The sequence below is a fragment of the Panthera tigris genome, chromosome D4, assembly GCF_018350195.1.
Source record: "Panthera tigris isolate Pti1 chromosome D4, P.tigris_Pti1_mat1.1, whole genome shotgun sequence".
Classification (NCBI taxonomy): domain Eukaryota; kingdom Metazoa; phylum Chordata; class Mammalia; order Carnivora; family Felidae; genus Panthera; species Panthera tigris.
The window spans coordinates 80,630,267-80,657,469 of NC_056672.1; the positions used below are offsets into that span (position 1 = coordinate 80,630,267).

General features: G+C 52.1%; 1 protein-coding gene across 3 annotated transcripts in view; it reads left to right on the top strand.

Moving 5' to 3' along the window:
- Positions 1–23,010, top strand: part of MORN5 (MORN repeat containing 5) — a 29,669-nt gene extending 6,659 nt beyond the window's left edge. For 2 of the 3 annotated variants that reach the window (XM_007094359.3, XM_015543122.2), the window contains exons 4-5: positions 2,456–2,587; positions 22,807–23,010. In XM_007094359.3, the coding sequence (XP_007094421.2) occupies positions 2,456–2,587; positions 22,807–22,886 (212 nt within the window). In that variant the 3' untranslated portion in view covers positions 22,887–23,010. The remainder of the gene's footprint in view (positions 1–2,455; positions 2,588–22,806) is intronic. The other variant, XM_015543124.2, reaches the window with a different exon arrangement.
- The last annotated feature ends 4,193 nt before the right edge of the window (positions 23,011–27,203 follow it).

Sequence of the window (27,203 nt, forward strand, 5' to 3'; positions counted from 1 at the left end):
CTTCCCCAACACCTGTGTTTGTCATCCCTCACTTCGTCTACACTGAACTCGTTACCTTCCCCACCAGCCCCTTCTTCCCCCGTGATTGCTCCCTCAGAGACTGTCTCTCCGGCCCACCTAGATGGGCTGAGTCCTGCCTTCTTTCCCCATGTACAAGCAGCTACCTCGTCCCGTGGATTCTACCTCTTAAATATATTCATTCATGTGTTCTTCACATAATCCCTTACCCGAGATCTAGGTTTGACTCACTCTGGGCCATTCTACACTCTGCAGTCACTCTACCCTCATCTTTGAGGAACATGACTGGGATTGACACTCCCCCGCCCCCACCCCCACCACATACTCTTCAGTGCCTCCTCACTACCCTCAAGATAAGGTTCCAAATTCTTAAAATGACCTGCATTCTCTCGCTCCTGCTGCTGTCCCCAACCTCATCCCACACTACCTTTCTTTCTTGGATAGTCTCTCCTCCTTCGCCATACTGGCTATACCTCTATTCCTTGAAAAGACCATGATATTTCCTACTGTTCCCTCTGCTGGGAAGCTCTAACCCCTCACTTCACCCCGAGAACTCCTTCCCATCCTTCAGGTTTCAGCCTAATGCCCCTTAGCCTGGGGTTCCTTCCCTAAATTCCCAGCCGAGTCAGGGTCTCCCTGTGGCATACTGCAGAGCAGCCGTGGCTGTGCCCAGAGCTCTAACATGAGTGCACAGAGCCTCTCTTCCCAAGTCGACTGAGCTCTATGAGGGCGGGGGGTCAGTCTTATTCACTGATGTGTCCCCAGTGCCTGGCACGTTGCTGAGCACACAGTAGGCATCAGAAAAGAGTTACACAGGGAGGATAATACTGACTTCACAGCAGGGAGAGATGGGGGTGTGGGAATTAAGGCAATGACATTGAATTTCCTGAGTACCTACTCTGGGTCAGACACTGGCTGGACCGCCGGGGGCCTGAGAGCAGGGGGCACAGTCTCTTCCTACCAGGAGCTGCCAGGCTAGATGCCACTTAAGAACCTTGTAAACGGCTCCTCCTGGGCTAGTCATGACAGGGCCTGGACTTTGTCATGGGCTCATCACCCTGACTGAAGCCTGTAGGCAGAGAGAGCCCCTGGCCACAGACACTCAGCTGCCACATGGAGACACTCAGCTGGTTTTGTCAGAGGTGGGGCTCGTAGGCAGTGCGGTGACCTTCCTGGCATCCTTCCTTCTCCTCCAGCAATTCCCAACACAGCGGCTTTATCCTAAGTACCCACTGCCTTCCCACGTCACTGGGAACTTGGCAGAGCTCTGCGACAGCCACCTCTTAGCCTCAAGGGCGGGGGGGGGGAGCTTAAGGCTGCCCCTCCTCCTCGCTGAGTATCTGTGAGACGGCACTGGCATGAGGCTCCGGGGAGAGAATGGCTGGAGAGTGTTCGGCACGGAATAAGTGCTCCGTAACTGTTAGCCAATAATTCACAGAGGGGTTATCCTTAACCAACATAGGAGCAGCTGTGCACAGGACTGAACCCACCCCCCCCACCCCCACCCCCTGCCACGAGCCGTGAACATGGTGCTATGCTCGGTGGGCATCCAGCCCTCAGTCCAGAGGACAGGGAATTACAGGAAACACACATTAGAAAGATCCCTAGAAGTTATTTATTCCAACCTTGCACCCATTACTCAGGCCTCAGCCTTCCAAGATACACAACACGCAGGGCAGTGTGACCTACAAGGTGCACCAGCTCCTCTTGAGCTCCTGGTGGTTTGGACGCCCCTGGTCCTGTCAGGGGTGCCTGGGACATCAGCGGATTAACCTGTAGGTTTCACGGCCGGGTGTCTAGCTGCTTCCTAGCTGGAGAGTCTTGGGCAAGTTACTTGACCTCTTTGAGACTCAGTTTCTTTATCTGAAATGGAGCCACTGGATGCTGTGAGAATTAAATGACACTGGCAGGAGTTAATGAATTTCCAGGCACAAGATAGTCACTCACTAAATGGCAGCTGTTGTGGTCATTTTGGTAAGAGTCAAAATTCTGCATTCCTGGATCCTTGCCCACCCGACGCATTTCTTCCTACGGTTCTCCTTACATACGCCCTGCTCCACACGGTTTCCTGAGTGAGGCCTGATGACTCATGCCTCCATCCTTCTGCCAGACATGCCTTTCTGTCCACATGGCTGACTGTGATGCACCCTCACGGTCTCTCTGCCTCCACAACCTATGCCCTTTGGCCTGGTGTCCCTAGAAATGGAGGATGGGGTCAAGGAAAGAAGTTGCGGGTCTAGTCCCCAAGACCCTGCTCACAGAGCCGTTTTCAGGAAGCTGCTCTCGGGCACTGCTCCTGCTGCTCTGAATCGGGAGTGTTCAGCCCAAGGGCGGTAGCAGATACTCACATGAGCAACCAGCCAAAAGTGGACGTTAGGGAGACCAGGTTTAGATTTGGCCTCGGTAGTGAGCTGATTATCCACTGTATCTTTTCAAGGGATCTCTCAAGTCACCAATATGGACCCGCCTAGAAAAATCCCTGAAGGCTGTTACGATTGTGGAGATGGCTTCTATGACCCAGTCACAAGGATAATCAAAGACTATAGGAACCGCTTTTTGAGAAATGCAGGTATGTTCATTCTGACACCCTGTGGCACATGTTTTCTCTCCTCTCATTTACCCATAGGTTTGTGCATATGTGTGCACACACCTGTGTGCATTTGGTGAGAAAGAAACTTTTGCTGATAAAAGCCAAAAATTATTATCTGTTTCACAATTGGGAGTTCTTACGGATGACAAGTCTATACGATACAGTCATAGAATGAAGCAAAGGACACTTGTGGTTAACTGTGACTGCAGATAAGCATAGCACGGAAAGGATTAAAGTACATATTTTTGCGTGCTTCCCTTTGACTCGTATTTAATGAACACTTACTAAACGCTAGACACTACAGGCACCAAAGCTGGACACCAACCCCCTTCCTCATGGAGCTTATGTTTTGACAGGTAGCAGACAAGCACCAGAAAGGGTTGATCGCATCATGGAATAAGCCCAGTAAAAGGGGAAAACGTGGCCCCAGATTGGGGCAGGGGGAGAGGTGAAGGCGGGGAGTCCCAGGGAGGTGGGAGGGATGCTGTGGGAGCACAGAGAAGGGATACCTCATCCAGAATTGGAAATTCAGAGGGTTTCAAGAAGGAAGTGACAGCTAAAATGAGACCTAACGAGTAACTGGGAGTTGGCCACAGGGCATGGGGAGAGGCTTTCCAGAGAGGAAATAGCACAGGTAAATGTCGAGAAGGTGAATGATACCATGTGGTACCAGAATGCTGGCTGGCGCCCTCAGCCATGGGAGTACCTTGGAGGATCCAGGACCTCAGCTGGTGAGCGGACACGAGCCGATCAGACTTATGGTGACCAAACTCAGAGGAGGCCAGTGTACAAGTAAGGACACTTTCCTTTAACATGGTGATTCGGAACCTTTCACTTTCCTAGAGACACAGTCCCACTAGGAATAACAAGAACAATGGACCCTCTTCCTAGAAAAATGTGTGTGCACACACATAAACATGCATATGCACACACACACACACACACACACACACACGTGTGCACATTTTGCATATAGTCTTAAGGAGTACTTCTTAAGACCTGGGTCAAGAAACCCTGCTCTAAAATCAGAACGAAACTTCCAGGGAGACCAGGAGGCCTGGGCTGGCTGATGAGAGCCAGCAGGGAGAGAGCCTCCTCTCCCTACAGGGGCATTTACTCAGGGAGTCAGTGGTCATCAGAAAGTTGCCTTGTGGTGCTGAAGTAAGAGTAAAGGGAATGGTCAGCTGATCTTCTGGCTGAATCCTGGAGCGGAAATAGCGCTACCCCACCGGGGGCTACTGCGGGGAGCGTGGCAAATGTTCACATTCCACGTCTCCTGGCAGTTTGCTTTAATGACTTCCCATTTGCCATTGACAGGGTAGATTCTGTAGAACACTAATTCTCCTGGATGTTAATAGGCTCTCTATGAAGTTTCTTGATTGAGTAAGCTAAAGAGATACTGAGTGAAACAATGCTCAACAATTTCATTTATTGAAGGGCTTCTCAGCGCCATTAATATGCTAATATACTTTGTACTTTTCCTTCCCAGCACTTATTTCAACTGTAATTAAAGCCTCATTTGTGTGATTAATTGCTTGAACGTCTGTCTGTTCCACTAGACTGTAAGATCCATGTGAGCAGGAACTCTGTCTCTGTATCAGGCAGGGTCCAGACAGGAGGACAGAGTGAACTTCGTATCAGGAAATTAGTTAAATAGATATTGGAGTACTGAAAGAGCATCGAGGTGACAGAATAAATAAATAACTGCAGGGAGCGACTACTACCTCAAGAACTGGGGGAGGAGCCAGAGACTGGGCTATTAGAACCTAGAGGGTCAAGAGAGGGCCCGCCAGAAGCAGCAACCCAGACCTCCGGGGAGGGGCCGCTGCCCAGCGGGGCTTCTGGAGAGAGAGCCATAAAGCAGATGGTAGGATCCCCGGGAGAACTGTAAATTGGAAGTGAGTTGGGCCGCATTGCTGACATTGACACTGACGAGCAACCAGCAACACAGAAAAGAGCGTGTTCCCCTCTGCCTCCACGTGCCTGGCAGCATCTAACTGGGGGCCAGCCGGCAGAGCAGAGATGTGTCCCACAGCTCGGTCCCGACTGCAAAGTGAGAATAGAATGGTAGGTTTGGAGCTGAGAGTTAGCAGCTCGGTCACTGGCACAGTCCCGACACCCTTTGGTTGTTGTTTGGCGTCCATACTTACTCTTCTGTCCTACAGACGTAACACGTTCGTGCCCTTCTGTGTGACTCGTTGGGAGGAGCCTTCATACAAATGCAAAGATGCTCTCGCCTTTCTTCCTAAGGGGGGAGTTCCTCCCCCCTCCCTCTGGGGGAAGTCCTGGGGATGAAGGGCGATTGAGCAGGGGTGAGGGGGACTGACCACCTGGCTGGGATATAGGGTGTCAGTCAGGAAAAAGGTATCCTAAGTGATAGGTCTTAAAGAATGAGCAGGGATTTTGTTAGCAAGGATGTTGGGGAAGAGCATTCCATGTAGAGGGAACAGCATATGCAAAGACACAGAGGCATGAAAAAAAAGGCATGGCATGACTAGGGAATCAGAAATTGTGGTTCCCAGAATCCTACCAAGCCATGCTTGGTAATAAAATTGAAAATGCATCATGGCACAAACAGATAGAGCACTGAGGATTTTTAGGGCAATGAAGTTACTCTGTATGACACTACAGTGATGGCTCTATGTCGTTATACGTTTTTCCGGCCCCGTCGAACGTACGCACCAGAGTGAACCCGAATGTAAACTTTGGATGACTATGAGGTGTCGGTGTAGCGTCCCCAGAGGCACCCACTCTGGTGGAGAATGCTGACAATGGGAAGGCCACGCATATGTGGGGGCAGGGGGTATACACAAAATTTCTGTGCCTTCCTCTCAATTTTGTTGCGCATCTAAAACTGCTCTGAAAAAAACAATAGCCTTTAAAAATGCATCATGAGAAGGGAAGGCCATTCTTAGGAGTTTTGGAGAAGGATGGACACCGATGACTGGTCCACAAACACTTAGTGGTTAGTTGCCGTGGCTCTGACTCTGGGTTAGGCAGCATCATAGAGTCTTCTCTCAGGGAGCAGGAGAAACCGACAGTAAATCAGGGTTGCCACAAGAGAACCTAGTAGGTCCCTGGAGGTCAGGGTCAGTGGGCCAGCAAGGTTTCCCGGAAAGAGCAAGATCTAACGAGAAGCCTAAACAAGAGCAGACACGTGCAGCAGGGTTGGGAAGAGTGTTCGAGGCAGAGGGAACAGCACGTGCTAAGGATAAGATGTGGGAGATCGCTGCCTACTTAGGGGCTACAAGTGGTTTGGGAGCATGAGACAACAGTATGTCCAGGGAAGAAATGTAAGAGAGGAAGCCCGAGGGGTGGGAAGGGGAAGAGCAGTAGGGGGAACGAGGGAAGGGTAGTGTAGTAACTGATTCATCATTTGGAGAGATTTCTCTGGTTGCATATAGGGAAGGGGCCAAAGGGGGTAAAACTAGATCGGAAAGATGGCGAGATGGCGAGAGAGGAGCACCTGAAGGGTTTCGGGCCCCCGTGCTCTGTGCCAGAGGCCCAGGTTCCGAGTCCGGGCCCAGCTCTCGGCCTGCCTGCTGGCTGACCCTGGGCCAGTGCCTTCCCTCTCTGGGCCCCTGGCTCTTCGTCTGTAAAATGAGGGGGTCAGGCTGGATAATTCCTAGGGTCCTTCCAACCTTAAGAGTCTGCGATGGAGGAGAAAGGTAGCCAGGGGGTATTTTGGTCCTGATATTATAGGACAGATCGAGCTTGGAGCGTCCTGAAAACCACTAAAAGGAGTCTCTGCGTATGGCCACCTAGTCATTACCTTTGACTCACTTCACCCTGCCAGGGACTGATCCGGACTTCTGTCCATCTCCTGTTTTCTCCGGGGCCCTTTCTCCCCTGCATTCTGGTCTGCCCTCATAAACAGTGCTTCCTGTTGGCCTCCTGAAGGTACAGGGCTGCCGGCCGTGCGGACCTAAGGTGGTGCCTGAGGCCATCCCAGAATAAACAGAGTGGCCTGAGCCACTGCTATTACGAAGTACATGCCACCTTGGCTGGGTCAGGGCCGGGGACGCTCTTTTTATAAGAGGTCACAGGCTAGGGCACCAGCAGGAGGGTCGCCTTTGGTTCACCCTCGGGCCTCTCTGGAAGGCCCTGGCTCCTTCCCTGCCTCGCACTGCTTCACCCCCCAGACCTGATGGGAAAGTCCTAGCCCGCTGAACTACGAACCATGCCTGACAACCCCGGGTTTGCTAGACTTGGGTTTTGAGAATGCCTTTCTTACCTGGGGAGGATGTACCTGCTCGCTGGAATCGGATGAGAATTTAAATCTATCCTTCCACTCACCAAAAAGCCTTTGAGTGTCCACCGTGTGCCGGGCTTTGGGGATCTGAGCAGGCAAGCGTTCTCTCAGACTGTGGCTCTCAAACCTTTGGACCCAGGCCCACAGTAAGCAGCAACGTACATCACAACCCAGTACACACAAACACACACACATTTGTATGTATTCTTTGTACACATGATGTACTAGGATATTTTCTATTTTAATTTTTTAAGTTTATTTATTTATTTTGAGAGAGACAGAGGGCAGGAGAGGGGCAGAGAGGGAGACAGAGACTCCCAAGGAAGCTCTGCACAGTCAGCGCAGAGCCTGATGCGGGGCTCAAAGTCACGAACCGTGAGATCATGACCTGAGCAGAAATCGAGAGTCGGACGCTTAACCGACTGAGCCACCTAGGTGTCCCTATTTAATTTTTAAAAATCCTGGTTGCTAGGCACTGAGTGGATTTCACAACCCTCGTGAAGTTTGGGACCAACCATTGATAGATCGTTGTCCTAAGCAGCCTTCCCTGACCAACCTCCTCCCGTCCCCTCTGTCTCCTGCTCCTTTGGGTTAGGTGTCTCTCCTCCATGCCCCACCAGCCTCCCTAACAGCACTTAGCCCATAACTGCGGAAGCATCTTTATTTGGCTAGCTCCCCCGCTAAGACCAGCAGCTTCTTGAGGGCAGGGACCAGGTGACTATGTCTGATTTATCACCGGGTCCCCCAGCACCTCACATAGGTCCCCAGACTTAGAGCTGATTAAATGTTTATGGAAGAAAAGCAGGTGGGCAGGCAGGGGACCTGCCTACAAGCCCCTCATATTCTTCAACAAATTATGCAATATTCAGTCCCCGGCACGTAACAGACAACTTATTATTGTGAATAGTAAAAACAATCCATTGTATTTCTCCACACCTCCCAAGTTTTCAAAGCTGCTTAAGCTTTGAAAAGCTTAAAAGCTTACGCATCAAAGGTCTCAAAGCAGCAACCCTCTGGCCCAATCTGGTCTGCATGGTCTGTGCTTGGCTGGCCTGTGTACCTACTTGGGGCATGTACCGCCCAGGTCCCCACCACTCCCTGCTGTCCGAGCCCCAGTGGCGTCAGTCATTTCTGGTGCCCACCTTAAAGCTTTTGGGCTCAGGAGCACTGCATCTCAGGTAGACTTCCCACACATCCAGTGAGCTGGGAACGCGTGTGGCCTGGCGTTAGGGAACTAGGTCTCCAGTAGTGAATGGCAGACGACAGACTGCTGGAGGTGAGGCTGGATGCAAACCCGCTCCCATCTCACTGCAGGTCCGGTGGTCTTCCTATGCACTTTGCTGCTGCCTTTGTTGGGACCATAGAACCATAAGAGGTAGCAACTCAATGCAGGCAGTATTTCCAATCAATACAGCAGACACGAAGCAAAATAGAGACGGAGCTAGGACTTGCCTCCCATGGGAAACTGGGAGAGGTCAGAGAGAGAGCCTGGTGTGGTGGTTAAAAGCCCAGGATCTGGAATCCACACCTCTGGCCGCCCTCTGGTCCTGGATCCACCACTGGCTAGCTTATTCCTTGTCTCCTTTTGGAGGCTCAGTTTCCTCGTCTGTAAAATGGGCCTTCTAGTAGTACTTAATCTGGAGGTTAGGGAAAATGAGATTGACTGTGTAAGACACCTGGCCCAGTGTTCGTGTCCTGTGGTTGGCGGTTGTGACTGGTATCATGGTGATTACTGACTCAGGCTGGAGGAGAGGGAGGCCCTGGGATTTGCTGAGGTTTCTCTGGGTGCTGGAGAGACAAGGAGGCTGCCAGGAGAAACGAGCCCGGATGTGCCACATCCGTCTGCCTCCTTGGGGGTTTTGCTTGGGAAACGAAATACTGCCGAAACACTGGGCCCTGCAGGCCCTTGATTGTGGCCTTTAGAGCCTCCCGGCTCATCTTTCACCGTCCTCTCTCTTCCACCCCATGTTCCAGCTCAGCCAGACGAGCTGCTTCCACCGATAAACACACCTGTGTTCTTCTTACCTCATGTCCTCCCCCAGCCCAGGATGCCCTTCCCGCTCCTCTCCACCTGCCACGGTCCTCCACACCTCTCTGTGGTTGGCACGTGACAGGAGGCCATGGAAGAATGGCATGGGACGCTCCCGGAACATCCACAGCTCAGGGAATGTAGGGGACCCTTGCCAGCCCCTTGCTAAGCACCGTACCTGCTTATCTCCTCTGCTCTTTCCTGTCATCCCAAGTGGGTCATTCTTAGAAGCCTCGGTTTGCAATGAGGACACCTGGTCTTAGATAGGTTGATACGTTGCCCCCCGTCAGACAGCCAGCCGGTGACAGAGTCGGAGACGAACCCAACTCTTGCCCACATTCTGTTCTTCTTGGCTTTGTGTCCTGGTTTATTCTTTACTGGGTCATCTCCCTTCCTTGACGGAGCCGTGGCTCATTCATAGTTGTTCCTGCAGGAAGCCCAGTCCCTGCCCCCCGCTGGAGCTCTGCAATGTTCCTAAATGAACGAAAAGGTCCATTGTAGAGTCTTAAGACAAAAACACCACCGTCCCCAAAGTGAGATGCTACGTTATTTGATAAAGGGTCCTTTACACACTGTGGGCCAATAAGGAAGCATTCGAAGATACTGGGGATAATTACCCTTAATATGGTGGGAAATTGGGAGATTAACCCTTACCCTCCTCCCCGTCCCTGTCATTCTGCTCAGGAAGGATAAGCCAGGGCCACGTTAGCGGTTTGTACGTGTGTCTCTTCGTGTGGCTGTGGCTTGCCTCCACGTTACTGGTAGGAATCATTTGCAAAATAACTGCACCACTAATCCTTATTCCCTCCCCGCAATTAATGACACCCCATGCGAGTGTCTCAGATGAAAGGCACATTATTAATATTCAAAGGAAAAAACCCTCGTAACCATTTTAACATATACAACTAACAATGAACTAAATTTGCTTTGTGGAAGACAGAGAGTGAGCATCCCAAATTAGTTTATGTAAAAGCTGAAATTCTTCCCCGAAAGGTCTCAGTACCATCCTCAAAGAATATCCTGATCATCAGAAATGCCGTCAAGATTCCCGCCAACATTATCCCCTTTGTTGTCTGAAATGTCGAATCAAGCACATCTGGCAAATGTCCTAGAGCTCACAAATCTTTCAAACAGCGTATAATTCCCAATGGTTAAAGAGATAACGCCACCGCTTAATCGTTCTGCTCTTCAAAATAGCACCAACTTTCCTTCAATCAGAAACAATGGCCTTGGCTTCTTAAAAATATCACATACCAGTGATTATTTGCAGAGAGGGCCCCTTTGCGTTTGAACCTGTGGGTTCCAGACAGAATTCAAAATCAGGATCACAAGCCTCATTTGAATGTGTGCTCAGTTAAATGGACAACAGGGGGAGGAGTATGAATTGGGGTCCAAAAAAGAGACCTGGTCTGTGTGATCTGGAGTCTTGGGGAGGTGACGGCTGGCTTCCCCCTCACGCTATGGTGATGCGGTGAGCTGTGACATTGACTGAGCATTTACTGTGCCCCAGACACCCAGCTAAGAGAGCGGGGAGTGTTGCCGTGATCCCCGCTTGACAAGTGCGGAAACGGAGGCTCGGAACTGAGGCTAGAGAATTTCCCCCAGGAAATGGCAGGAACCAGGATTCACATTCGGGCTCATCTGCCTCCAGAGGTTTTCCTCCTCTCCCCACTTTACCAGGCCAGCTCCCAGGTCATCTGTCCAAAGAGGCATCGGTGAAAAGCTCCCAAACATTGTTTATCTACTTCCCACCCACCTTTAGAAGGGTTGCAGAGTGAACACTTGGTCTTCCAACATTCCTCTGGCATTATTTTTTTTAACTTTTACTTATTTTTGAGAGACGGAGAGAGACGGAGCATGAATGAGGGAGGAGCAGAGAGAGGGGGAGGCAAGAATCCAAAGCAGGCTCTGAGCTGTCAGCACAGAGCCCGACGTGGGGCTTAAACCTACAAACTGTGAGATCATGGCCTGAGCCGAAGTCAGACGCTTAACCAACTGAGCCACCCAGGTGCTCCTCCTCTGGCGTTATTAAACAGTTAAAAATTGGAAGCATCCCAGATGTCTAAGAGGAGGGAACTAAGTAAATAACACAAGGTGTATTCTTATAATATACACAGTGCAGTCACTAAAATGGCAGTCAAGTAATGGATCCACTGAGATATGAAGGTACCTTATTTTATTTCTGGAGGAAAAGCAGGACAATAAAAACAACCAGCATTTCCTGAGTGCTTCCTATGTTCCAGGCACCGGTTTGAGCATGTCGCGCCATTTATTTTATTTTGTTTCATCTAATCCACACGGTAACCCTGTGAAATGGTCGTCTCCATTACTCCCACTTTGCGGATGGAGAAGGCGAGGTGAAATGCTTTGCCTGAAGTTACACAGGCCTGGAACTTGACCCCAGGTCTAGCTGACTCAAAGCTAAAGATGGCAACTGAGCGCGTTCTGGAGTTTCCTAGTGAAAGAAAGGAAGAAAGAAAGAAAGAAAGAAAGAAAGAAAGAAAGAAAGAAAGAAAGAAAGAAAGAAAGAAAAGGAAAGAGAGGGAGAGAGAGAGAAAGAGAAAGAAAGAAAGAAAGAAAGAAAGAAAGAAAGAAAGAGGAAGGAAGGAAGAAAGAGGAAGGAAGAAAGAGAAAGAAAGAAAGAAAGAAAGAAAGAGAGGGAGAGAGAGAAAGAAAGAGAAAGAAAGAAAGAAAGAAAGAGGAAGGAAGGAAGGAAGAGGAAGAAAGAAAGAAAGAGAAAGAAAGAAAGAAAGAAAGAAAGAAAGAAAGAAAGAAAGAAAGAAAGAAAGAACCGGGAACCTTCCTTGTGACATGGCAGTGGTGGTCTTTTCCCCCTAAGATCGTTCTCCGCCCACTTCTTTGCTCCAAAACTGGCCAAAGAGCAAGACTTTCAGGGCCACGGACAAACCAAGACTAATTTCGAGGCCACTGTCTTCACCTGACAGGTGAGAAACCTGGGACCTGCGGAGGGTAAGTCACCTGCAGGGCCTGCTCAGCCCACGCGTGGTAGTGTCCTGCCAAGGCCCCGCTCCCACTGGCAGCCAGACCTCCTTCCACAGCAGACCGCGGCTGCCTGTCCACGATGCTTCTCCTGTGGTCTCGGCAAAATGGCCCAGTGAGTCTCCAGCACAGGCCCTCCCGCCGTCATCTCTCTGCGACACAAAAGGCAATTTGCCCAAATGTTATAATCACCTGGAGGCTGGCACGCAGGGGCATCCCTGCCTTATCTGTGGTATTGTTAGCAGCGCCATAATGACAGCTTTGTGGGGGGATAATATCACACTTGTAACTGCCAAATAAAATGCCTGCACAGATCACACATCCCTGCCAGCAGACTCGGGCATCTGCTTTAAGCAGAAAGGGGAGGAAGGGAAGTGATGAGCATTGAAAGCCTCTCCTGGGCCAGGGATTTGCCACATCCTGATCCTTTGAGGAATATATCATCACCTCTATTTGGCAGCTGGGGAAACTGAGGCTCACTGACGGATGCAGCTAGTAAAGGAAGGACTCAGAATTTGAACCCAGGCCTCTCTGACACCAGAGGCCCTACTCTGGACTAGGATAGGCTGTGGCCTTTTCTGAATCTTGAACCCGTCTGAGAGCCAGTCAAAGCTATAGAACTCCCCAGAGACATACACGTGAACCCACCCACAGAATTTTGCCTACAGAGGGCAGAGTCAGCTCCGGGGAGGTCTAGGCTCCAGGACTAACAGCCTGCCTGGATTACTGCCTCTCCCTGAGCTTCGAGAATTGCCCATTGCGCCCTCTGTCCCCACCCCAATTCCAAGGGCCCTGGAAATTCCCCTTCCAGCCCTCGTGCCCATCAGATTCTGGTAACAATAAGTCCCCCACCCCCACAGCAACCTCCTGGAGGCATCCAAAGGACACAGCTTCCCCTTCCGTGGCTGGAGTCATCCCCAGGGTTGGCCAGCGTAATGGTTTGTTTTGTCTCCTTTAATAGAAGTGAGAGCAAGGCCAGAGCCCAGGGGGCAGGACCTTCGTGTACCTACCTCAGCCCAAGCTCTGGAACGTGAGGCAGTTGGCTGAAAATCCTGCTTGACCTCCTGGAAAAGGATGCAGGTTTCCGAGCAGGGCTTTAGAATTGGACCGTCAGACCCCTGCTCTGCCATCTATGTGATCTAGAGCTCGTCTCTTCTCCGAACACTGGTTTCCTCCTCTGAAAAGTCTGGGGAGAATAGGACCTTCCTTACAGGGTTGTGGTGAGCGTTACTGAAATGACACAGGGGACACAGCAAAAGCTGTGCCTGGCCCATGAGGAGCTTAAATTACTGCAGGGTGATTACTCACACCCTGGGGTGGGGGGGGAATGTTGATGGTGGGGGGGGTCCTAACTCCATGCCTAAAGGGAGGAGCTGGCATCTCAGAGGCTAACTGTCCTCTGGCCTCCTCCCACCTGCTTTCGATGTAGATTTCAAGACTGGGCTGGAGGCCTGCAGGCCCCAGGATCTCTCTATCCAGCCCTTTGCATCATTCCTCATCCCCATCATTTCTTATCCACCTGGAGCCCAACACTTCTATGATTCCCCCCAGGCACGGGTCTTCACCGACCCTCTGCTGATACCAGGGTCTCGCTGGGGAGCCAGACTCTGCGTCTGCCCCTCCGAACCAGCATGGGGCAGGGGAGGAAGCCGAGGCATGCACAGTCACAAGATCTGGATGGGTGCTGTCTGGACAGAAGCCCAGGGCCTTTAAGGAGCCTAAGTGTACAAAAGACTGTAGCGGACCTCCTACCCCTCAAAATATAGTTCAGAAATCAGAATCACATAAACCATAAAATAAGTGTCTGGAAAGAAGTCCAGCAAAATTCTGTATTCCTATGGGGTTTATGTTCATGTTTAATTCGAAATGTCACATACGAGGTTCTTTCTCCCAAACACTGGGAGCACCCCTGTTTCACTGCTTCCAGGAGCCAGAAGCAGTGTGCCTGAGGAGCTGAGCACCAGCGTGCCCCAAGTGTAGTTGAGATGCTGTCCTGAAAAAGGTGGTGTTTGGCTAGGCCTTAAAGGATGGGAGATGGATTTTGCTGATGGAAGGGAAGGAACAAAGCACAGAGATGCAGGGACACCGGGTGCTCCAGACGGAGCACCTGAGACTGGCTCTTGCGTTGGGCGACAGAGGAGGAGTCAAGGGAGGACTCCCTCAAGTGGTGATGGACAGACTGGGCTTTGACAGGTATGTAGGAATACATCCTTGCTGGGCATTCAAGGCGCGGGGACCCAGTGCAGGGTGGAGAGAGCCTTGAATGCCATCCTTCAGACGGTGAGGGCTAAAGGCATGGCAGTTACACAGACGTTTGTCAGGGAAGTGCGTAGTGGCCGAGGGCTGCAGGTCTGGTGATAAGACTTGGGTATGCCCCTGTGCCCACCCAGTGGCTGAGGGAGCTTGGGCAGACGACATCACCTCTCTGAGCCTCAGATCCTCACCCGCCAAACAGGGATAACAGTGACTTTGCAAGATTCCTGTGAGGATTGAACTCTAGTCTGCTACTGAGTCCTGCAGATAACCTTGACACCCTGCTGGCTGCCCCCACTGGCAAAGCCTTAATTCAGCCCTTAGCATCTGCCAGCTGGAGGACAGAAGTCCCAACCGCCAGGCCTGTCCCCTGCACACAGCTGGAGAGCAGGAGTCAGAGCAAAGGCTACGGGCCCCAGGCTAACTGAGTGACCTTGGCCTTGGCACATTGTTTCCCTGAGCGGCCTGTGTACGGTGGCTGGGCGTCATGAACACAAATCACAAATTCGATTACGGGTGCTTGAAAAGTGGGGCAGCAAGAGGCATGGAAATACAAGCTGTGGTGGTGGCTCGGCACCCTCCCTCCACTCGCTCACTGGGGATGTGGGGAGACGTGAATCTGCGGGTCTCTGGCCCCGTGTGCCTCCTGCCGCCGTGTGATCACCTTGCCACACACAGGATGATTCTAGTATTCAGGGATACGTATTTTTTAACCAGTTGTCTGTGCTTTTGGGCCTCGACAGCAGAAAGGACTCTCTTTTCCAACAGTGTCAGAATGCTAACTTCTCGGTGCTTACTGCGATGTCCTTCCCCAGCACGGGGCCTATCTAAGGGATTCCCAAGGGTCGTTATAGCTCAGGGCACTTTTCCCTTCAGCGGCCGAATGGAACACCTAAAACTCCTACCTGAGACAGCACCAGCTGTGCCTACGACAGATGTTTACGAGGACTGCGTGCGATCAGGCACGCGAGGTGCAGGACTCAGCATGTAGCTAGCACGTGGAAATGCTCCCTAACTCCAGGTGGCCGTACCCCTGGGACTCCCCTCTCCCAGTCACAGCCCTAATCCAGCCCTAAGCCTGACTTTGGAGGCCTCACCCCCCTCATTTGAACATATTAAGACAAAATGTATCCACACCCCCACATTGAGTAGGTATTTTTTGCTGTTAAAACTTTGAAAGGACTTTCAAAACTTTGCTTGGCAAATTATGGGACTATTAGCCTGGCTGTGACTTCTAGAGAGCCGTGTGCATACTGGAGAATTCTTGCAAAATGAGGACAGCAAGCCTACAAACTGATTTCAAGTGTAATAAAATTGTTTTGATTTCTAAATTTAATAATTAAGCCTGAATGCATTAATCATAACGTTAATTTCAGTTTTGCATCTTCTCTTTATTTTAGAGTCAGTTGTTCTCTCCAAACCTCTCACATTTGAATAGGCCTTGAAAAGCTGTGGGTGCTGGGCCCTGTGTCTCTAGTTCCCCAGGGGGTGAAGCAGGCTGGTTTAATCCACCCCCCACCCTTGACCCCTCCACCCACCCAGCCCAGAATATGCTCTTTTCCAGAGAAAACCAAGAGCGGCCCAAGGTCTCCCCTCCTGCCCCTTGGCGGGCTCTGCCTGGGCAATGACCCCTTAGTCAATATTGGCCATACCATGGCCTTGGCCTCTGGCCACCAGCCCTGCCAAGCAAAGTTCAAAGCCTCTTTCTTGTCAGGAGTTGTGCCGAGGAGGAGGTGCGGGCGTTGCCGCCCTCACTGCGGGCCCTGGCTTTGCTCAGGGCCTTGGCCCTGCCCCACAGGCTCTCACAGCCCTGCATTTGCACAGAGGGTGGGGCCGAGCTTTGAGGGCGGCACTGCCCACTGGCTGGGGCGCCAGGGTTACCAGGCACCTCCCACCCCCGCCTGGAACCACAGTTCACCCAGGGGCCAAGTGAGAGTGGGTGATGACCCCAGGAAAAGAGGGTAACCCTCATGACAGAGCCCGACACTGGACGAGCACTGGGCTGTCACCAAGGGATGGGTGTGCCCCCTCCCTTTGCACCTGATCAAGCACACGCTGACTTCAGGTAGTCACACGCTGTCACTCACCCAGCCAGACACCGAGCACCTCAGGCACAGCCACGTGCACACTCACAGCGCACACCTACTCACGCTTGCACATGCCCATTTGTGGCCGTGCACACACAGCCCGAGTGTGGCTTTTGCACCAGTACAGTGAACCCTTCCCCTCTGCCCTGGCAGATGAAGTGGGGCGATTTATTTCCCCTTCGAGTCTCAGTTTCTTGTCTTCAATGGGGACGCCCTGTGTCACTCACTTCCCACAGAACCAGGCACCTCCTAGGTGCTCTGCCAGTGTGAGCCTCCTCCCCTCTCCTGAGGCTAAGGTGCCTGGTTTCATCTTGATCCCCTCCCTTTCCCAGTGGGAGGGAGCTGCATAGCCACTGACCGCAGGTGTGCTAAACCCAAAGGCACGCCAAGAGGTAGCAGAATCCGGCTTGTGGGCGCCCGATAGCCCGCATCCGCCCATTTGCCCTCCCTGGGCTCACCTGCCTCAGCCTGCCCGCCTCACTTTGAACAAAAATCATTAGCTGAGCTGTGCTTCTTGATCCTTATGATGCTGATCCTTGTGTAAAGACCTCCTCCGCCTCTCCCCCCAGGTCCTCCCTTCATCCCCGCTGGGAACCAGAAATCCCAGGGTGTTCTGAGAGAGTCACTTAAGAACACTCTCTTGAAGGCATGCAGTTAGGGAATGAAGGCCCATCAAATGGTGACCATGGCTCCTACTTCCTGGGTGCCAACCTGCTGCCTTTCATCCTGGCTCTGCAGGAGGTCTGATTAAACCCCCTGTACAGACAAGGAGCCCAGCTCAGAGAGGGAGAGTGGCTCGTCCAGGTCACCCAGCAAGTTGGCGACGGGGCTCAGCAGTGGACCCAGAACTCCTTCCGGCCTATGCCGTGCTGTCGCGCGAACCCTGAAGTCTCACCTCACAAAGACAAGTCGTGGCTTTCTTTTGGTTTTTGGCATTTTCTGCGTACCAGGCACCGTGCTAAGCACTTTTCAGGAATGAGCCCAAGTAAACCTCACAGGAAGTCTTCCAGCAGGCACTTTGTAGAAAAGGAAATGAGACCCAGAGAGGTGTGAGGCCACCTGCCCGAGGTCACAGGGCTAGTGGCAGCCAAGCTCCAGTGCCCGGGCCCTTAACCGCCATGCTGCCTCCTCCCCGCCAGCCATCTGGGGGCTCCTATCGCCCTCATCTGTTGGGACATCTTCAGGATCTCTTCTCTCCCTGCACCGCGCTGACCAACGGATTGCACTGACGACACCCTCAGTGACCTGGGCCCTGCCTGTGGCCTGTGCGGGCCTGTGCCTCCCCGCACTGGGAGGCAGGCCCCAGGCCAGCCAGGGCTTTGAGCTTCCTCAGTGTGGTTGGTGCCCCGATGTGAGCCCAGGCGACCCATCCTTCCCGTGCAGTGGAGCTGCTCCATCTGTGGCCTCAAGACAACCAAGACAAGAAAGGAATCAGCAGCCTTGGCCTTGCACTTTGGCATATCTGCTTTGCCCACTCAGGAGCTCCATTTGCTGAGGGTGGAGAAGAAATTCTTCCCCCTTTGTCCAAATCCCGCAGGGTAAGCCTACCGCTTTTATGTCCCCAACTTTACACTTCTTTATTCATTCGTTCACCATATATTTATTAAGTACTTTTAAAGTGCCCGGCCCACCCCCGGCTCTGAGGACCAGGAGTGCCTGGGTCACAACTGCCCCAGGCTGGCGTGGGCGACCATGAACCTCAGCCAGGGTCAGGGAAGGTGACATCCAGGCAGGGCCCGGAGGGGTGGACGACGGCCAGGAGGGCGCTGGGCCCAGCCACACACATTCACGAGCGGCCTTAAGTCTGGAGTGTGGTGGCACTGAAAGACACCTGTGTTCACCAGGCAACTCCAACTTCACAGCCCCGTCCTGCACACATGGCCTTTAGTGTGCTGAGGCACTTCTTTGAAAGAAATCCTGGAGTCGACATTTATATTGTGTGTGTTTGTGTCACAAGCATTAATTTGTTCAATATACGTATTTAAACCACGCTGCAATTTTTATTCTCGCATCTAGGCCTTTCTTTTATATACACTAAGGTCCCAAAATGGAGGGAGTGCTTTGAGAGGCCCTGCCCCTGCACCAGGTCCTGTGAGGAAGGGTGTCCCCAGCCCCGAGCAGCAGGTACACCGGCACAGAGGCCCTGCTGTGCACGCACACATGGCCGACTGCAGCACAACAGGGTGGCTGCATTTTGCAGGGTGAGGCAGGCCTGGGAGGGAGGCTGTCTGGAGAGCAGGAAGACCTGGATGGGGGGCCTTGAAGTCCAGGTGAAGGAGTGCGGAGCCTTTCCAGGAAAGGCTTCTCAGCAAGGGCGTTCAGGGTCAGATTTGGGATCTCTCTTGACAAATGTTCCTTTTCTTCTCTATAAGAAGCCCAGTTCTCCTAAGGATTGGTGACATTCCTCAGGGGGTGGCGGTAGGTGGGAGGGGGTCACAGGTGGCAGTGAGGTCACTTCTAGAGCTTCAGACCAGAATAAAGAAATTTTGCTGCCCCAAAGGCAGACAGACCTGAACCTGAAGAGTGTCTGAGTCAAGGCTTTGGGCAACACCCCCTGCTGGGTCTCAGTCCCCTGTCCCCCTAGCACTGGGCACATGGCGGCCACAGGATTGGCTCATCCATCCATCCATCCATCCATCCATCGAACAGATATGGACTAAGCACCTCCAATACTGCACACTTGTAATCTAAGCACTGGCAATACCACCAAACAAGGAGAGGAGGCTCCTGGTTTCATGGGAGCCCGCAGTTTGGATGGGGGACACCGACAACATACGAATAAACAAGAAAGAGGGGCGTTGCTATAAAGAAAAGAAAGTGAAGAGGGGACACAGGCAGTTACACTGAGACCACGGAGGAAGTGACATTCGAGCTGAGACCTGGGTGCCAAGAAATAGATGCTCAGGGAAAGTTTGCAAGTCAAAGCTACTCTTTTGTTGTTGTTTTTTTGCTCTCTTCCCGTGCTGTCCTGTAGGGAGGAGGTCACTCTGCAGCCCACACCTGAGGAGTGGGGAATTACGCCCCACCTCCTTGAGGGCAGAGTTTTCACATAAATTATTTGGAACTCTGCTCAGGAAATGTATCTACTCTTCAATTTTTATGCATTTTTACCAGTATTTTAATGCTTACGCTTGCACTTTGGAGAAATTCAAGAGCCCGACTGGCATTTCTAGGAACCTAGAAATACTTTATTTCAGTTACCAAAATGTAGGAAATTAGCAAGGCATTAAATTGGAGGGTAGGAAAAGAGACTGTCTGTTTTTATCTTTTCTATTGTCAATACACATTAAGAAGATTTGAGAAATACCCTTAACAGAAGAGCCTCTCCCATCACCCTGTTCAGAGATGCCTGTTAGTCACATTCAATGTATTATTTTTAATTTGTCTCTTGTGCACAGTTTTTACAGATTATACTGTCTATGTAATTTTGTTTCCTGCTTCTTCCCACCTTTTTTCTTTTGCTTTCTATCATATCAAAAACATTTCTATGTTGCTATACAGACTTCATAACTCTCCTTTTTCAATAGCTGCTAAATCACCGTGCCCTCTCCTCCCCCACCCTGCTACCAAACTTAGCATGATACCTGGCCCATAGTCTGCATTTAGAAATGAGTTGTTAAATAAAGAATATACAACAAAATAATCATTCTTTTGTTTTAGAAACGTAGGTTTTTTCAGTTTTCTTGATTCCAAATAATACTGAGACAAACAGATTATTCCCTTAGGATAGCATCCCGCAGTGGAATTAATGGGCCAACAAGGCCAAAACTTTTCAAGATAAATGCACCAAACCAGAAATCTCCCTCCCCTTCCCCACTGAACCACCGGCAATTGTGCCCAGGGTAATAATTTACAATTGATTAAAGAGTTTGCGGGGTGTGTTTTTTTCCCCCATCCTCCCCCACCCACCCTGCTCCGCCGCCCTCTCCCCCTCCCCTCCTGCCAAAAAGGGGGGAAATTATCTGAGAAGGTGAAGATGTTCTCAGACAATCATATTAACATATTCCAACAATTGCAATTTGCAAAATAGTAATCACAACTCCCGGGATCTGGGAGGCATTAATCAAAGCTGCAGGTTTAATTCCATTTTAAATATTGATGAAATGTGCTTCGGCAGCCTCACCCTGGCGTGGCGGGGCCAGGGGAGCCTCGCGCAGCGCGAAGGAGGTGGAGGGAGGGTTGGTGAGCAGCTGCCTGGAGGGGAGGCATCTGTGATTCAAATTGGTGGCTGTGCCGCCAGGTAGAGAGCGAGAGGGGTAGTGAAGAGGCTGTTAAGTCCATTGCTGTCAATTTGTAACGATCAGGGAGGGGCCTGAGGGCTGGTTTAGCACAATAAACCCAGTTTGTCTGGTTTCAGGGGTTAGCACTGAAGAGCTTGCAGCTGCACTGATTCGAATAGCCCAGAGACTTCAGAACTGTAATTATCAACCAGGCTGCTCGCGGTGTGGCAAAAGTGGGCTTCACCAGCGCTTAACTCCTTGTGTGCCGCCGCTGTCCCCGCCCCCCCCCAGGGTGGGGGTGGGGGGTGTTGACAGCCACACGTGGAGTCCCAGGCAGCCTCCCCAGGGGAAACTGAGGCCCACTGGCTGCTTAGGGAGGGCCTCAAAGGCCAGAGCGTGCCAGGCAGCAAGGCTCTTTCCTTAGGTCACATACGGAGAAATAGTGGGGAGGGGGCAGAGGAGGCTAGCTCTGCGGCAGCCTCGCCTACTCTTATCACATCAGCCCTGGGGTGGGCAGGCTGGCTCTGGAGTCTGATGAGCCTTGGTTTGAATTCCACTGGCTGTGGACGTGGGGCAAGGCTCGTCACCTCTGTAAAATGGGGTAACCTCCCCTATCCTGCCGGGCTATCACAAAGACTCAATGAGATGGGTGTTTGTAAAGCATGGAGCACAGAGTAGGCTGTCAGTAAGCCCCCATTTCCCGGATCCTGGGCCTGGTGCTTTCGCAGAAGAGGAAGGGGGCAGGGGAGGGCAAGGTTTGGGCCGGCCCTCCAGGTTTGAGCTCTCAGGGAGTGCCCTTGTTCCCTGGCTACTGCCATTTGAAACTGAGGAGGATGGGTAGTCCCAGGCTCCCATCCCTTAGGTGGGAGGCAGGTAAGGAGAGGGGACAAGGCTGTTCCAGTGTTATAGCCCTGAGGAGAACTGCTTGAGGGCAGGGTTTTGGGCCAATTCTCTTTGTCCCCAGGACAAGACACCGAGGGGTGAGGGTGGGACAGCAGGCGGGCTGTGCGGTGCTGTGAAAAGAACCCAGGCTTAGCAGGGAGTCTTGGTGAATGAAGTGTGTGCACGGATCCACAACCCACCACCCAGGTCCTAGACGTTCTCCCACAATCTGTGAAGGGGCGTGCCCAAGGGCGTTTGTCCCAGAGGCATTTCTGGTAACGGGAGGTGGGGGGGGAACCCTTGGATGTCCACCACCGGAAGGGTGGATAATAAAACGTCACAGAAGCCACCATAGAGTATTAGGCAGCAATAGGAAGCAAAGAGCTAGATGTACATTTAGCAACAAGAATAGATCTTGAAAACGTAGCATTGAGTGAAAAAAACTAAGACACAATGAAACTCACAGCACAATGCCATTTATGGTGGTAAATTAAAGCCACATTGGTACACAAAACAACAACACACACTTTACAGAGCGGCATGCGTTTTTAGGGACGTATATCCCAACATTAAAGTGGGTCTCTGTCGTGGTTGGGGGAGGGGTTGGGCGTGGGCTTGAGGGATAATGGGGGGAGATCAGTCCCCAAAGGGCCTTCCCCGGCCCAGAGAGAGGGCTGTGGTGTGCTGGGGAATAAAGACTGGACTTCACTCTAAGGTTTAAAAAACAGCACAGCCTTTGCAGTCCGACAAACCGAGGCTCCCATTCTGGGTTCTCCCACACACCAACCTGTGGCTGCAGACAAGTGACCTGACCTCTCCGAGCCTGCTTATTCACCTGTAGAATGGCAGGGTTACTGCTGTCAGGGGATCACGAGGGTTAAATTAAGGGACACCAATGAGTGTAGGGCCCACAGGAACATCGGTTCCTCCTCTCTATTGCCCACCGAAAGGACGTTGAGTCACCAGAGGTGTCAGGTTTTCCTGGGGAACCACGGGTTCTTAGAAGGGAACCCAGGGTTCCCTTCTCTGGGTTCTGGAAAAGCCAGAAAGGAAACAAAGCTCTGAAGGCTCGGGCAGCTGGCACTACCGGCAAGGCCTGGACTGGATGTTCTGGGGGTGCCCTCTGTGGGTATCAGACTGGTCACATTCCCAAGCAAGCTGCTGTCTGGGTGCCTGTCAGGGTTGCCCAGCTCAGAGTGGCCAGAAGACCTCATGCCTGCCTCTATCAGCACCATCCACCATCTGCAAACCCCTTTGTGTTCAATTTCCCCAAGACCAGGCATTTGTAGGCAACCGGAGGACTGTTTTAATGAAAGATCTGTTCCTTCCTAGCACGGAGCTAAAGAGACTGACCACCAAGGCCACCCACCCCATGCTGGAATCACCGCAGTCCCGAGACCCTGTCTGCGGGTCTCCCAGGGCAGAGAAGGCCCAGCAGACACCAGGCATGACCAGCTCTTCCTCTTTCCTTGCAGATGATGATGAGCACGAGTGGATCATCAAGACGTGTCGCAAGGGTTGGGACGAAATCGTGGGTCACCGACCCAAGCTGTGAGCTCTGCAGCTGCCCCCATGAGAGGTCTCCTCTACACCGCTGGCAGTGGCTGGCCCTGCGGGCAGCCTGCGGTTGCAGACCCTGACTTTCGACCCGGGAATAAAGCCTTTCTGCACTCAGTGGCCCCAAGCGTACTTTCTGGAGACCGTTTCTTAGAGAGGGGATCCTCATTTTACCAGCACCAAAATCACCTGGGCGGAAGTGCAAATTAGCTATTTCCGGGCCCCACCGCAGACATGCTGGTCAGAGTCTCTGGGAATAGGGTCTAGCGATGTGCACTCCCAGCTGCATTCCCTGATGCACTCTTATTTCCCAGGTATTCCTCAACATCACCCCGAAGATCACATGTCAGCTGAAAACCAGAAGAGGAAGGGGTGGCACATTCCAGGGCCACACTTGGGCCACAGCATCCTGGATCTTTGTATAACTGTCCCTCCTTAGAGGCTGCTGCATTCAGCAGCCCACCCCACCCCCACTTTGTCCCTGGCTCACCAAGAGCTGCTAGAAGAAGGCAAGCCTGTGAAGTCTCTGACAAGGTCTGCAGGGGCAGGAAACTGACCCTCAAACCAGGGACTCTGAGTTGGCATGCTAGGCAGAGTTAGAAGTCAGAGGGCGGCCTGGGCACACTCAGCTGCACCATGGAGGGGTCCTGGGGGATTACCTCTCCCCTCTGGGGCAACAGTCACCTCTGTAGAATAATAGGGTTGAGCTCCACAGAGGTCTCCGAACTGTGTTTTGAAAACAGAAGGGACATTCATGGAAAGAAGTGCACACACACACACACACACACACAAAACTTTTTTCAAAGAAACACATATCTAAATCAACATTTAATAAATGGATTGGAAGAAGGGTGGAGAGGGGCGCCTGGGTGGCTCAGTCGGTTGAGCGTCCGACTTCAGCTCGGGTCATGAACTCGCGGTTTGTGGGTTCAAGCCCCACATCAGGCTCTGTGCTGACAGCTCAGAGCCTGGAGCCTCCTTCGGATTCTGTGTCTCCCTCTCTCCCTGCCTCTCCCCTGCTCATGGTCTGTCTCTGTCTCTCAAAAATAAATAAATGTTAAAAAAAAAAACCTGTATCATATTAAAAAAAAAAAGGGGTGGAGAGGGGCAGAGATGGGGTCTGGGATACTGAATGAAACAATAAAGATGGGTCCTGGGGCGCCTGGGTGGCTCAGTCGGTTAAGCATCCGACTTCGGCTGAGGTCACGCTCTCACGGTCCACGAGTTCGAGCCCCGTGTCGGGCTCTGTGCTGACAGCTCAGAGCCTGGAGCCTGCTTGGGATTCTGTGTCTCCCTCTCTCTCTGCCCCTCCCCTGCTCCTGCTCTGTCTCTCTCAGTCTCAAAAATAAATAAACATTAAAAAAAAATAAAGACAGGTCCAGCAGGGGTGATGACCATGTACATCTTGAGCTGAGGTTTATGAACAACTCTCTGCAGGGCCGGGGGCGGGGGGGCTTGGGAAGCCTCTGCACTGGACAGGGCCACTCCACCCACTTCCTCGAGAGCTTTGGTTTGAACCAACAGTTTGTTGCTAAAAGACAAGCTGGCAACGAGCAGAAAGATGCTCTGTCTCACTCCCCAGATTATGTGGTGGCTCTAGAACCCAACAGGCCAGTGTGAGACCCAGACTTGTATCGAAGCTAGAGCCTTGTCTCCCCGTCTCCCATCCCCTATTGCCTTCAATTCACCAGACCAAATTCTCCTGCACCTTCCAAATAGGCGCTTCTGTGCTTCTTTCCCCGGCCCCCAACATCGCCTCTTTTGCACCCATTCCGTGAATCTCTCAGCGGATATATCTGGCCCAAACGTCCCCCAACCTGGCCCCCACGGCATGTTGGAGGGATCCGTCTGCTATAGCATTGACCGGACTGACAGCTCCTCTGTGGCTCGTGGACCAGGCCCTTCCCTGAGCCTGCAGACAGCGGATGTTCAGGAGTGACACCGAGGACAGCAGCCAGCCTGGCGGCCTACAAAGCTTAGACTGGAGACGAAGCTCGCTGTCATGCCTTTGCAATGCACAGGTGGCTGACTGATTAATAGCACCGATTGTCCGGGAAGGGGGACTGCATTGTCTGACAGCCCAGACACTTGGGCGGGCCCCTGGCCGTGGCTCGGACATGGGCTTCCGGCGGCTGTGGGGCAGTTGCAGGGAGCCCTTAGCCGGACAGCAGGAAAGAAATGGAATCCCATCAGGTTCTGGATTTAAGTGCCAGCACTTCTACTTGCATTAACTTTATTTATTACACAAATAGGACATTTACAAAGCACAACATGAAAGGTATGTAACAAAACAGACATTGGTTTTACAAAAAAAGTGCTTACAATTTTTTTTTTTTCCGTGTGTGTGTTTTCTCCCTCTGTTTTGTATTTAAATAAATAGTCTTGGTGGCCTGTGTGTTCCCAGGCTTCCCAGGCTGCTCTAACAGGCTAGTGGAGACCTGTCTGAATGGCAACATGCTACAACCACATGATCCACGCAAGGAACAGACCCTGGGGTGGGGGGAAGCTCAAGGCAGAGTGGGTACTAGGTGACCCACTTGGGCAGGGCTTGGCTGGCCACTTACCACAAGGTTGTGCTCAGGGCTTCGACATCAGGAGCAAAAATCAAAGGAAACCGAGCTCCCCAATCACCAGGGATCAGGCCCCAGCTCCTTTTGTTAACATCAGCACCCTGTGCATGGCCAGGTACGAGCTATTCAGTGGATGAGCTCTGAACTGAGCTGCACTGACCGCATTCTGGTGCTACCTTCCCTTGGCCCTGAGTCACCTGGAACGGTCTTCAGAAGGGAAAGGAAGCGGGTTCCCAACTTGGGCTATACCTGGGCCTGGCCCTCCTCCAGGTCCCAGGGCAAGAAAGGCAAATAGGTTTTTGTTTTAAGTGCCAGCTTCAAGCATTTGGATATCGAAACCTTATCCAGACTCAGAGCGACAGAGAGATGCAATCAATTAGCGACGCCTACCACCTCTGACAACAGGGACAGCCGGTACATACGTGCCATGAACTTGCTTTCCCTGTCCTGGGGTCTCCTTCCAAGAGCAACAGGTCAGGCTAACCAAAGCAGGAGGGAGGATTCGGGCTAGCGCATGCCTCCCAGCAGCCTCTAGTGGGAAATGCATCAGGACACCAAGTAATTCTGAAATTACAGGAGAAGTCTGGGACAAATGGGCGTCCCCTGAAAACATAAATCACGGTCTTGTGCAGCCGAAGCCCTTTTGTTTGGGGTGGAAGAGTTGCGGCACAGCAGGGTGGATGTGAGCACAGCTGTGTCTGGCCTGCATTCTCGGGAGTGGGTGGGGCTGGCTCTGGGCAGGGGTGGTGGGGAGTGCCCGCTGGGATCCTAGGCTTGGCACACTCACCTCCGCAGCAGGTCCCTTCTCTCTACTCAGAGCCGGGTTCAGAATCCGCATTCTGCCATTTCCCAGGGCTCTGTTTCTCCAGCTCCGCCCCGCCTCCACTGAACGGCCCCTCCAAGGAAGACATGACCCAAATGCCCCTATCAGGAGTCAACAAGTAGCCAGTGAGGGCTCCCGATTCTAACCCCGAAACGTTCAGAAATGCCGTCGTGCGTATCATACACCAGCTCTGCCAGTCTCCTGTGTATATGGCTGGCTAACTAGGTAGGAACAGTCTTCCCCCTATACACCCCGAGTTTTCTCTTCCCTCTCCTTAAAAGAGCTCGTGCCTCCCCCAGCCCACTATGCCACATGCGTCTCCAATGGGAGCCTCTGCCGCCCCCTCCCCCCAGTCCCTGCCGATCCCCTGCCTCTTGGTCTGGGCAGGGCTCCATCTCTGCCCTGCTGGGCCTCTCAGGGTTGGTCAGTGTCTCTTCTCTCTCTGAATTAACTTGACATAACCAGACAGATGGAAATGATAAAATTAGAACATAGCTTTCCTTTGGGGACATCCCACAAACACTGTAGAGTTTTCCAGACAAAAGCAACAGAGTGGATAACATTGGGGGGGTTGTCGGCTATTCAGAATTCAGAGATGGTTGCAAGGAAGTAGTAAATAAAGGCCAATATGGGAGGAAAGAAAACCTGTAAATTAGAAGGCTGTTGGCGTTGCACGGTTCAATTTGGCCTTTTGCTATTGTAATCAGCTTAAGTTGAAGATGACTCCTGTCTAAGTGGAAACACAGGCCGTTGTTTTCGCCCTGATTCCAAATTTCAGGGAGCTCTGCCTTGGGAGAGGAGGACTCCGCAGTGCTCTTGGCAGGTTCTGGTTCTCAGCAGGAGAAGGGAAGGCCAGGCCCGGGGGCCCAGCTGGCGGCGGGCGGGACGGTGGGCGAGGGGCGGGCGCGGAGCGGGTGGGCCC